Below are 12,777 nucleotides of genomic sequence, written 5' to 3'. Positions count from 1 at the left end.
AAAAGGCAGGTCGGTGATTACTTTGGTAATTATTCTAGTTCGGTGATTATTCTATTGTCTATAGATGGAGCTATAATAAAAAATTTATTTACTAATTATATAATATATCTTTATGAATATAATCTGTACAATTTATAAGACATACAAATCAAAGAAAATACCATGTTATAAATGCAATAAAGACAATTGATTTGTTTTTATGCCCAATTGCAAATAAAATTTGACAACTGTCAGATTTAACTAAAATGTCATGTTAGAATAAATGTATATTATCACGGACTTACCTTTTTTCTATCATTTGTGACGCACTGAAAAATCCTCATGAAAAGAACCATAATAGTGAAAGTTGGAGGGAGAAAATAAACAGAGTAAGCTTCTCAATTAATCATAACAGGTGACGTAATAAACGTGACCAGAGCCACTGTGACCGATATTTTTAAATGGGACCTTATTCAATCTTATTAATTTTGTTTGGGTTTAACACTAGAAGCACCAGAGCGGTAATTTTGACTGCTTTCTATTTTTGACCTTCTGTATTACTTACTCCTAGTTGTTTTAGAAAGTTGATAATTTAGGACTTTTCTTAGATCTATTTAAGGATTACAATTCCTCTTTTACAGGTACTTAGTGTAATTACTTTTTGAGATGTGTTAATATATACCTAGAAGCACCAGGGCGGTCATTTTGACTGCTTTCTATTTTTGACCCTCTGTATTACTACTTATTCATAGTTATTGTAGAAACTTAATAATTTATGACTTTGCTACATTTATTTAAGGATTACATTTACAGGTAGATACTTAGGGTCGGTTGTTCGAACGCTAATCAATAATAAAAGTTGACATTGACAGTTTTGGTGACAGTAATTAAATATTTGATAATGATCATCATTGATAGGGCCGGTTGTTCGAACGCTAATCAACATTGATCACTATCAGATATTTAATTACTGTCACAACTGTCAATGTCAACTTTGGTTGGGTTGCTGATATGGAGACCTACACAGAGGAGAGGAATCGAGATAGGACGACCTTGAAATTTTTGTACACAATTTTGCCTGTTTGCTTGGTTTCTCGCTAGGGCGGCGGTGGCGTAGAAATAGATGCTACTTTTGCATTGGAGTGAATGTGAAAATTTCGAAAATAATTAATTATTCGTAGTTAATATAAGATTATTGGTTTTGGTGGTTAATATTATTTAAATATGAGTGCCAAGAAAGCTTACACTAAAAGAACTTGCTTCGTACCGGGATTTATATCGAGTTATAGTTCCGATAAAAAATTCAAAAGGGAACTTAACGAAGTTAATAAAGACTTTTTATAAAGATTTGTCTTTATGTTATTTATAACGTTCGTGGATTAAACCTATTCGTTTGTATGTTATTTCCTTCGGTGTAAATAAAATTTGTGCCTATTATTGGTTTTTATTTTAACCTGAAAATTATAGTGATAATAGTAGGACGATCTTGAAAGTTTTTCTGTCGAAACAATGCATTTTTTGAGACAAAATATTTCACAAAAATTAACATTAATTTTATAAAAGTCAGACTATCGTCTGCGTAGTTTATAGACATATATTTTTATTAACTAAATTTAAACATCTGATAGGTAAGCTTTCAGAATATAGATAAATGAAGTATTAAAAAAAAGCAGTTTAAATTTTGATAAAAAGAATACCTAATTAAAAAAAAATTGATCAATAAACTTCAAATTATTTAAATAACTTTTTAAACTTTTTAAAAACAATTACGTACAGTTAAGTCAATTTTTTCAACTAACAAACTTTTTAATATCAGTTACAAAGATATTAAAAAATTAATTTGCCGTTGAAATACCATTGGTATATAAATGTGGCAGTTAGATAATGTGACAAAATATTTCCGCTTCAAAATAAGCTGTCCTACATATTAAAGTAATGACAAATTTAAATTTGATGTCACATCTCCATCTACAATGGTATATAAAGAATACACTTTTTACCACACGTCGATATGTTATAAGGTTAAAATAATTTATTTTTGGCATAAAACATATTCAGCTACAATCCACCAATAAATTAATGTCTAATTACGCTAAAAACAAAAATAAAATGAGTTAAATATTAAATAAGTCCATAAGAGCTAATGTATTTGTAGCACCTATTCGAACACTTGCGCCTCTAGCGGCGATTGCTGAAAGTTGAATTAGAGGTTGAAAAGTTAGCCCACAAACGATGCATTGCGTTTCCACTCCTTCTTACAGGTCTCCATAGTTGCTGAAAACATAGTTAATTATAATTATGAGATTAGTTAGTCAATTAACATAATTGATTAACTAATTTCATAATTGTCATCAATAATTATGTTTTCGGCAACCCAACCAAAGTTGACATTGACAGTTGTGACAGTAATTAAGTATTTGATAGTGTATTTGTATAAAGTATTTGGTATGTGAAGTATTTGATAATGTTGTTCGAACGCTAATCAACAATGATCACTATCAAATATTTAATTACTGTCACCAAAACTGTCAATGTCAACTTTTATTGGGTTGCTGAAAACATAATTGATTATATTTATGAGATTAGTTAAACAATTAACATAACAATTATTAACATAATTGATTAAGTAATTTCATAATTGTAATCAATTATGTTTTCAGCAACCCAAACAAAGTTGACATTGACAGTTGGTGACAGTAATTAAATATTTGATAATGATCATTGTTGATTAGCATTCGAACAACCGGCCCTTTGTGTACCTAATTACTTTTTGAATATGTTGATGTCTACCTAGAAAAAATGCGGTCCTTCTTACGGAGGAGAAGTACCAGATCAGAGTAATGATCAACAGATAAATTTGCACTTGCGTCGGCAATATGGAACCTAATTACAGAGAATTTTATATTTTGCTATACCTACAACTAACTAAAATATATCTATCGACGAACAGCTTTTTCCCACAAAGGCAAGATGTCACTTCACCCAGTAGGTACATGGCGTATAAACCCGATAAGTTTGGAATCAAATTCTGGCTTACAGCTAATGCCTAGTCCAAATATTTATTGCACGGATTTCCTTACCTACGGAAAGATTTACCAGACAATTAACTTCTAGGGGAACATGTAATTAGACGTCTAATGGGTCCATTTATGAAATGTCAGACACATAAAAAGAATTACGAAAGAAGGCTACCAGCAGTACTGGAACAATAAACCGAGCAAGAAAAGACATTTCTCCGTCAAAAAAAAAACGAAAAGATGGAATTGTACAAATCAAAAATTTTCATACACGAAGACTTGAGCTAACCAGGGAAACCAGGTGTACCAGAGAAAAATGATCAAAAATCTTCTAGCGCTGAGTTATCTATACTCAAACAATATGGAAATAGGCATAGATAAAAAGAAGAAACCTGAAGCCACTACCTACTACCATCACACAAAATACGGAGTAGATCAGATGGTCATACAGTGTTCAACCAAATCAGCTTCAAGAAGGCCGTTGCAGACTTTTTTTAATATCTTAGATATGGTAGGAATAAATGCTTGGATTGATTCTATATAAGGAAGATACTGGTTGTCAAATATCTAGGTAAACTTTCCTACTTCAGTTAGCACAAGAATTGCGACAAGATCATTTGACTAAGAGCAGGACAACATCAACAGATAAAAATCAGAGATAGAACACCTCAGTCAAATAATAAACATAGGCAGTGACAAAAGCTACAGTATCTTGGACATGTGATGCGGAGCGAGAAGTATGGCATCCTGCGACTCATAATGCAAGGAGAGGTAGATGGCAGAAGAAGCATCGGAAGAAGACGAATTTCATGGCTGAGGAACCTGAGAGAATGGTTTGGATGCAGCTCAAAACAACTATTTAGAGTTACTGACCCAAAAATTAAAATAGCTATGACGATAGTCAACGTCCGTAGCGGTGATAGCACCTAAAGAAGAAGAAGAAGTGGCAAACAGGGAACTGCGACAAAAATAAAGCATGTGGAATTTGTCATATATACCTATGTAAAAATAAAAAAAATGCAAAATTAAAAAAATTTGCTACTACATAAATTGTGATTAAATAAATAAATAATTTATTTAAATTAACTAAACTTCGTCCGTCGTCTTAATTATGTTCCAGAATTTGACTGCGTTTTGAAATATCTGCAGATACACTTCATCGGTTAAGTTAGCATTGAGAAAAACAGGCCCAACTATGGGCAACTAATCTCAAAATAATTGTCCAAGAATGCAAAGCATTCTTCAGTGCAATTAGCAGAACCAAGCAGAAGAATACCTTGGTTTCAAAACCTGAGAAAGTGATTTAATACATCCACAACTGAACTATACCGAATAGCAGCAAGCAAAATTAGGATAGCCAGGCACTGTAAGAAAAAAAAGTTTAAACATTAAGGTGCTTAAATAAAACATAAGTGTTACTTTTTGATTAAATCTATTTTACTTTTTATAAAATGAATAGGAGGCAACAAATTAGTAAAACACGCACACTTTTGTCCAGACACATAATCAAAACTACCAATTCTTGAATCACAATTAGGGCAATTAATTCTACCTTTAGACCATTCTTCAGCTTCGATTCGATCTTTTATCCAACTAGGAAGGTGCTCGTCATTTATAAATACATTGGTTTCTTCAACGTCAATATCACAAACTCTAGAATTGTCCATTGGATGACCATGAGCATTTAAAATTAGGTTAGTTTTGATTTGATCTGGGCTAAAGATGGTTTTACGGCATTTCTTGCATTTTATTTCTTGGAACATTCTGAAACAAAACAAAAAATAAATTGAAAATTCTACACAAATTTTCTACAAACTACAACATAAAAATACATATTATCAAGTAAGAAGATGAAGGTAGATGGCACAGAACTATAATATGTATGTATATAGACTTTAACACATTAAGCGTCAAACTATATGTTGCGATTGCCCTGTGAATAATATATATATATATATATATATATATATATATATATATATATATATATATATATATATATATATACATGGCGCCCTGGACCTGACTACTGTGTATATTTTATACACAAAGCGCTTAGGGTGTTAAACAAGCTTTTGATAGTGTGAAAAGAGACGAAATACTGAAACATTCTGGTAGTCTAGGACGTTGCAGGGTCCAAAAGCCACAGTTAGAGTAGATGGAGAAATCGATGTGAGTGAGACAGTCATCAAAAAACCAATGTAACTGGCCATATAAATACTAAAACAGTACAAATTACTGCATTATGCAGATGATGTAGCTATCATTAGTACGAGCAAAAAACTACTAATGGAAACATTCAAGGAAATTGATCCCGAAGCACAAACAAGAGGGTTTAAAATAAACGAAACAAAAATGTATATGACCATTAAAAGAACACCTGAGAATGAAAATAATATCGCAATAAACAACTATACCATTGAATGTGTGGATGTCTTGACATATCTGCACACAAATCAATCAAAAGAATTCCATAAGTAGCAAAATTAATGCACGTTTTTCTAGTGTATGGAATCATACATACTATGCTAATAAAATATTGATGACATCAAAATAATGTAACAAAAGACCCAAAATGACTATGGTTCATTCCACCAACATACGACTGTTTTGGATTATCACGACAACGAATATTTCAGTGTGCAACATAAGAAGTACGAAAGTAAATGCCTCTAATAATCATTCCAATAAACAGCAATGCAATTTGCAATTTATTTTTGTTCTTCATATTTTGCACAATAAAATATTCGTTGTCGAAATAATCCAACACAGTCGTATATTCATGGAATAGGGTATACAGAATATTGATTAGACCCCTAGTAACGTATGGCTGTAAAACCTGAGCAATGACAAAAAATGATGAAGCCCAACTCCAGAGACATTCGAGAGAAAGATACTGAGGAAAGTATATGGCCCAGTGCAAGAGGAAGAAAATCAGAAGAAACAACGAGGTTAATAAATTGAATGAATGGAGGGCATAGACATAATTATGTGGTGTGGTCGATAAACCTAACGTCATTGGATAAACCCCATCGATTAGAAAGAGATTTTCCACCTAATAGCCTCAGTTTTCTTTGTTGCAATCATCACTTAGTTTTAGATGGCAGCTCATAATAAAATAATGCTTCTAATAAAATAAAACTAAGTGAAGATTGCAACAGAGAAAACTGAGGCTATTAGGTGGGAAGTCTCTTTCTAATCGACAGGGTTTATCCAATAATGTTACATTTATCGACCACACCACTTTCCCACTGTCACTGATTTGATGAACTCCTCTGATTAGAAAGATGCTTCCCACCTCATAGCCTCAGTTTTCTCTGTCACAATCGTCCCTTAGTTTTAGATGGCAGCGCGCAATCTAGGTATTATATGTCTATGATGGAGTGTATGATATTGTAGATACATGAGGAACATGTAAAAATTATAGCTAGATGTTACTGATTTAATAAAAATTATAATTGTAAATTATGCAGTTCTTTAACATAATAATAAATTAATCAGTACCGAAAAAGTTAATGAGCTGTAAACACGTAGTGTCTCGGCGCTTGATATTTTGTCTATTACCAGTGAAACTACCAGTTTTTAATTATAGTTAAAGTGATCAAAGTAACTTTAAACTGTAAGTTTTATACTACATACATTATTTAATCGTATATTTGCGTATTTAAACCAGTTTTGTTAGTTTATATTCCTGTATACTACACCAGTTATTGTAAACAGACACAGGTTTATGGATTATAAACAATTTATCAGTTTTGTTTTTTGCGGGAAACGAAAGTAATTAGTTTTGGTAGTACCGTAAATAAATTAGAAATATGTCATCAGATGTTACTATACAGGATGTCCCAGCGAATAAATCTTATTCTACCGCAGCTTCACAGCAAAATTTCTTCCCAGGAAAAGAAAACGCAATACTTTTTAGCGCTATTAATAATACACCACTGCAAGATTATCTTATTTCTTTAGGTAATTTAATAAATCCCAAAAATATCTTATTCTCATCTCGCCTATCTAATAATCGAATATGCATGTATTTAAGTAGCAAGCAAGCTGTTGAGGATTTTATGACAAACTATGGTTCTATACAGATAAATGGAGAAACAGTCAGGGCCAGAAGGCTCATAACGCCTGCAGAAAGAATAGTGCTATCAAATGTTTGTCCAAGTATCCCACACGAAGTAATCATCCAAGAATTAAAACATCTCGGCCTAAACTTAGTTTCTCCAATCACTTTCCTAAAGATCAGTGCCTCTCTTCCAGAATATAGCCATATAAAAAGTTTTAGAAGGCAAGTGTTTATTAGTCCGCATAACATGACGATCCCAGATTCAATTCTTCTGAATTATGATAATACTAATTATAGAATATTCATTTCGCAGGATAGTATGACATGCTATATATGTAAACAAATAAATCACATTGCTAGTAACTGTCCAAGCAATAAAAATTCTTCTTCTCAGCCTTCAGGACCCTTAACTCCCCCTACTGTTCAATCTTCTGACTCTCCTACCAATGCTGGTAATCAAGTAGACCAAACTTCTAATAATGATCAAAATAAAAATACCGAAATATTTCCACAAGTATCCATACCAAACACCTCTAACTCTACATCAGTGGAAATTATACAGCCCGTTTCTGAAGCAACCCAAGATTTAAAAACTAACGAAAATACTCCACTGGAATCTTCTGCTACAGCCGAAAATATAGAGATAATTTCACAGACTTCACTAGCGATCACGAAAGAATCACCCTGTCCCTCCACCAAACGAACCATAGAGGAAACATTATCTCCACCTGTTGAAAATGTCGTTGATAATCAAACATTTCTTCTTCCTGCTCAGCCTCATAAAACAAAAACTCAAAAGAATAAAAAACCTAAACGCTCATTACCTATCCCCGAATCACTTGAATCATATCTAAGTAAACAATCAACACCGTCCATTTTAAGCTATGACCAATTAATGATGCTTATTGAAAATATTCAAGGCAGCCAATCTCCTATTGAAATTGTTAAAGAATTCACATCTGATTTCCTTGGTCTCGTAAATTTGCTTACCGTCTCTTATCAATATATTCCAGACAGAGCCACAAAATATCGTTTTACAAGGCTAAAAACCCTACTGCTACGTTTTCTCGGTGAAGAAGCTACTACTGAGAGTGAACTCTCTTCAACTGAAACATAACATTCAACTCAATTTTACAGTGGAATGTTGATGGGCTTTTCCATTGCTTACCAATTCTCAATATCATTCAATCAGAACACTGTCCCGAAATTATATGTCTACAGGAAACTAATCCTGTATCTTCTAACCCATATTCGCAAATACATTTTACATGCTTTCGTAAAGACCGAACTAACACAGCTCGCGCAAGTGAGGGAGTTGCAATTTTAGTACCACTTATTTCGACTTTCCCGCAGTCGTTGGAGTTTCACTTATCTCAACAAAATGGTAGAATAGTCAACTTCATTTGGACTCCTTGGAAATGAAGATGCAGACTCAAGTGCGCGTAGTGCAGTGACTGGTGCGGATTCAGAATCGGTATTACAATATGCCCCTAAAGACTTGAAAGTGTTGTTAAAACAATATGTGTTAAATGACTGGCTCGATGAATGGCAAAACTCAAATTTAAAATTTAGACCAATTAAAGACACAGTAAAAAGAGTCAAAACAGTTTATAAAAGTTGTTATGAGCAAGCAGTTTTCAACCGCCTACGACTAATACCAGGCTTACTTACTCATATTTGTTCTCAAGATCTGAACCACCTATTTGTGAATCGTGTAACACACAAGTAACTGTCAAACATTGAATGCCAAAAATATACACAAGAACGTATTGATTTTAATATCGTATCAAATATGTCTGTTCTGGGTGCCAATAATAAAGAACCAAAAATTTAATTGACTTTTTAAAAACAGTTGGTGTATTCAATAAAATATAACAAGTTTTTGTAGATAATGCATGTAACCTTACCATTGTACTATACTTATATTGTACCACATTTTTGTTTAACCTATGTATTGTTCCGTCGCTAATAACCATTAGGTGGATGCGACTTTTTCTTAATAAAAAAAAAATAAATTAATCGATAAGTAAAGAATTTTACGTTTAGTTTGGCATAAATCAATTCATGAATATTAGATACTGTATTACAGAAGATATTGAAATAAATCTCTTGTAAAGAACATTCTTATAACTAAAAAGACAAGTATTAAACATGCTTGTATTTTTATTATTTTCCAGATATACCTACCTTTCTAAGATGTCTATATTCTTTTAAATATACAACAAGAATAAAACTAAAATAAGGAAAACAACTCAGAAAAATATTCATTAGTTTTGATTAACCTAACCTATCTTTTAAATTACATAACCTTACTCCTTCTTACTTTCATTTTGATCTTCTTCTTGTTTGATATCTGCGGTTTGAGGTTTACCAGCATCGTTTTTAGTTTCAGTGAGCGGAGAAGTAACGACTGTTTGGAGAACGTTCCACTTTTTCATGTTTATTGCAAGAAATTGAATCTCAATATTAAATAAAATTTTATTTTATACTAAGTAGCTACAGTATGTTTTAACTGAATTATAAAATTCTTATCATCCTTTTATTATCAATTTGTTGTCTTAGCTAATACACTCTGCAATTTTTTGTGTGTATTTTTAAGATAAAAATCTAATTAAAGACACATGGTAATTCTTCATTAACATAATAAAAATGCTTATAATCAAATGTTAGCAAAGCTGCTATAATAAAAGTAATGAAATAAGAATACCAACTACAAATAAAACATTGAATGATAAGTAAGGATATATAAAATACTATTTAAATAGATATATTTAAGTTATATAGACAATACTGATGAATTTATATAAACCACGGAAAAGTGTCTTAAATATTGAGGGTAAACATGTATATCTATACCATGTTTTTAAACCAGGAGGAGTAAACAAAAAGACAGATTCACACCCAAGAAAGTCACTAGAAAAATCACCAGATACATCTTCTTCAATAGTGTCAAAATTTCATAACAGTGGAGTAAACTTACCTGAGGTTTGACCAATTATTACAAACAACCATTACGGCATGGTAAATTTGAATTACTCCTTCTGGTTTAAAAACAGATCGAGTAGATAAGAGGAATTGAAGCTTTATGTATCATCGTCGACAGGTGTAAATCTGTAGACGATGATTTACTATAAAAACTAGCCCAAAAAGCCTTTAATGAATAAATTGTGTTGCTATATTTTTTGATATCCAGTGGCCCTTTATACCTTTTCTTACATAAAAACTTGAAGCACTTCGGAAACGATCGAGAAGAAAAACATAAAGGAATACAAGTTTATTCTTTCTTCTTTCAGTACTCTGTCCGATTATCGAACGTTGGCAATCATATTGGCAATAATAACTTTGTTTACCGCAGCTCTAAACAAATTAGCGATGATCTCTTGATACCACTCCCGGAGATTTCGGAGCCAGGGTGTTCTTCTTCGACCTGGGTTTTTTTTCGGCGATCTTGCCCTGTGTACTATGAGGTGTAGAAGGTGGATGTTTCCTCTCTGGATGTTTCATTCATTACATAGCCGAAACTTTAAAATTTCTATTGTTTTTGTTATTTCTGTGCTGTTTTTTCTGTGATCCACATCCAGAGGCGGCTTTACCTATTGTAGAGGGTGTGCGGTGCACGCGGGTCCTTTATTTTGTTTCAACATAAAATATGCTTTAAAACGATTAATGAAAAATTACATTGACACTTATATGCCATTTATATAGATTGCAGCCCACCCGGCTGTCCGTCCAACGGACGAGTGACAATCTTTTGATTCATTTGAAGACATACCGACAGTGATTCCGAAATCGGTTGTAGACTATAAAGGTCAAATTGCTTGGGACTTGCCGGGCATTTTCAAATGCGTTTGTACACGTGTCGCGGGATAATTTTGCGAAATAAGCTTTGACGGAATGGATTAAGTATTATATTTTAAGTTAATATACAGTCAGCGCCAACATACTAGACACATAGGAACATTGAGCTATTACAGTCCTGGACATTTCACTTGTTGCAATATTTATTTTTATGTCTAGTGACGTTTAGAACGTCACATTTAACATGACAGGGATGAAAGTCACATCTGAGAACGGACCGGATTAGCCCATAAGCATAACAATTAGGTACCTCCCCATGTGTCTAGTACGGTGACTATTACTGTATAAATAATAAAAAAATATAAATAAAGTAAAGTGGCTTTTTTATTAAAATTATTTAAAAGGAAGATTGTCTTTTATTACTATGTACTACAATTATTGCGACTTTCAGCGGAGTCAGAGTTCCTCAAAAATTATCAGTAGTAATTGCACAAGAGCTCTGAAATTATTGAATTTTTCCCGAGTGACACTTTGATAGTTTTAATTTCACGAGCCGAAGGCGAGTGAAATTATGTCAAAGTGTCACGAGAGCAAAAATTCTATATTAATTTCAGAGGTCGAGTGCAATTTGTTGCGATTATTTCATGAATAAAACTGTTCAAAACCAAAATTTTATTGTAATTTATTTATGTAAGTACCATTAAACATACAGGTTTTATAAATATTTGACGATTGAAAGTCATCACTTTTATAATTTTTAAAACATTAATTGTCATTAATGTCACTGAATGTATTTTTCGTAGCAACGAAGGGCATCTGACGTAATATACTTAACGACGGGAGATTATCAAAAATTATCGATTTAATTCAGATTTCTGTAGCTTTCTATTGGTCAGAATCTCCTATGAATGAAATAATTAATAGTAATTGCATGAGAGCTCCAAAATTATCGATTTGTATCCCGAGTGACACTTTGACAGTTTTAATTTCACGACCCGAAGGGCAGTGAAATTATGTCAAAGTGTCACGAGGGTAAAACAAATCGATAATTTTAAGATTTCAAGTGTAATTAATTCGATATAGTCCAGTCGGGTTAGACGAATAACAGGCCTAACCTTGCATTAGGAGCTGCCCCAAATTTGATTTTTTTAATCTTTATGGGGGGTCAATAGTAGTGTAAATTTAAAATCTCGACTGAATTCCGCCATTGCGGTAGCCGCCATCTTGATTTTAAACTAGAACCGTTTTTGCTCAATATCTCCGCCATTTTCAACTTTTAGACAAAAAGTATAACAACCAAAATTGTTGAAAATGTAATTTTTTATCATTTCTATTTTTACAATTTTTTCGTGCCATCGATATTTTCCGAGTTATAGCGGAAAATAGTGACAGTTATATATAAATAGATCATAATTATTGAATTATCTCGTTTATTGTTAGATTTACGACAAAAATGTTCCTATACAAAAATAGAGAGAATTTAATTCTACACAATTTTAGTTTCTTTCATTTTTTTGTAAATATTTAAGGTAGTATGTACGCGATAATGGCGCGAGCGTAAGACCTGATTGATTTTATAGCAATTGTTTTTGTTCAATATCTACCCTATTTTCAACTTAAATTATTCCAAATATGATTTCCTACAATTTCTTTTTAACAATTTTTTTCATGCGGTTGATATTTTCCGAGTTAAGTGGGAAAATAGTAAAAAAAATTGAATCTTTTTTCCGAGCTGCCCCAAATTTTATAATTCTATCCTTTAGGGGAGATCAATAGTAGTGTAAATTTAAAATCTCGACTGAATTCCGCCGTTGCATTAGCCGCCATATTGATTTTAAAGGAGAACCGTTGTTGCTTAATATCTCAGCCATTTTCAACTTTTCGACAAAAACGGTAGGAACTAAAATTGTTGAAAAC

The 12,777-nt window shown here is 32.3% G+C and overlaps 1 protein-coding gene across 2 annotated transcripts in view; it reads right to left on the bottom strand.

Moving 5' to 3' along the window:
* Positions 1-4,409: 4,409 nt before the first annotated feature.
* The window catches only part of LOC114327034 (E3 ubiquitin-protein ligase RNF180), a 42,624-nt gene continuing 34,256 nt past the window's right edge, over positions 4,410-12,777 (bottom strand). For both annotated transcript variants that reach the window (XM_028275533.2, XM_050662905.1), the window contains exon 2: positions 4,410-4,760. In XM_028275533.2, the coding sequence (XP_028131334.2) occupies positions 4,412-4,760 (349 nt within the window). In that variant the 3' untranslated portion in view covers positions 4,410-4,411. The remainder of the gene's footprint in view (positions 4,761-12,777) is intronic.

This window comes from Diabrotica virgifera, chromosome 1, assembly GCF_917563875.1.
Source record: "Diabrotica virgifera virgifera chromosome 1, PGI_DIABVI_V3a".
NCBI lineage: Eukaryota > Metazoa > Arthropoda > Insecta > Coleoptera > Chrysomelidae > Diabrotica > Diabrotica virgifera.
This window is presented reverse-complemented; position numbering and strand designations above follow the sequence as displayed.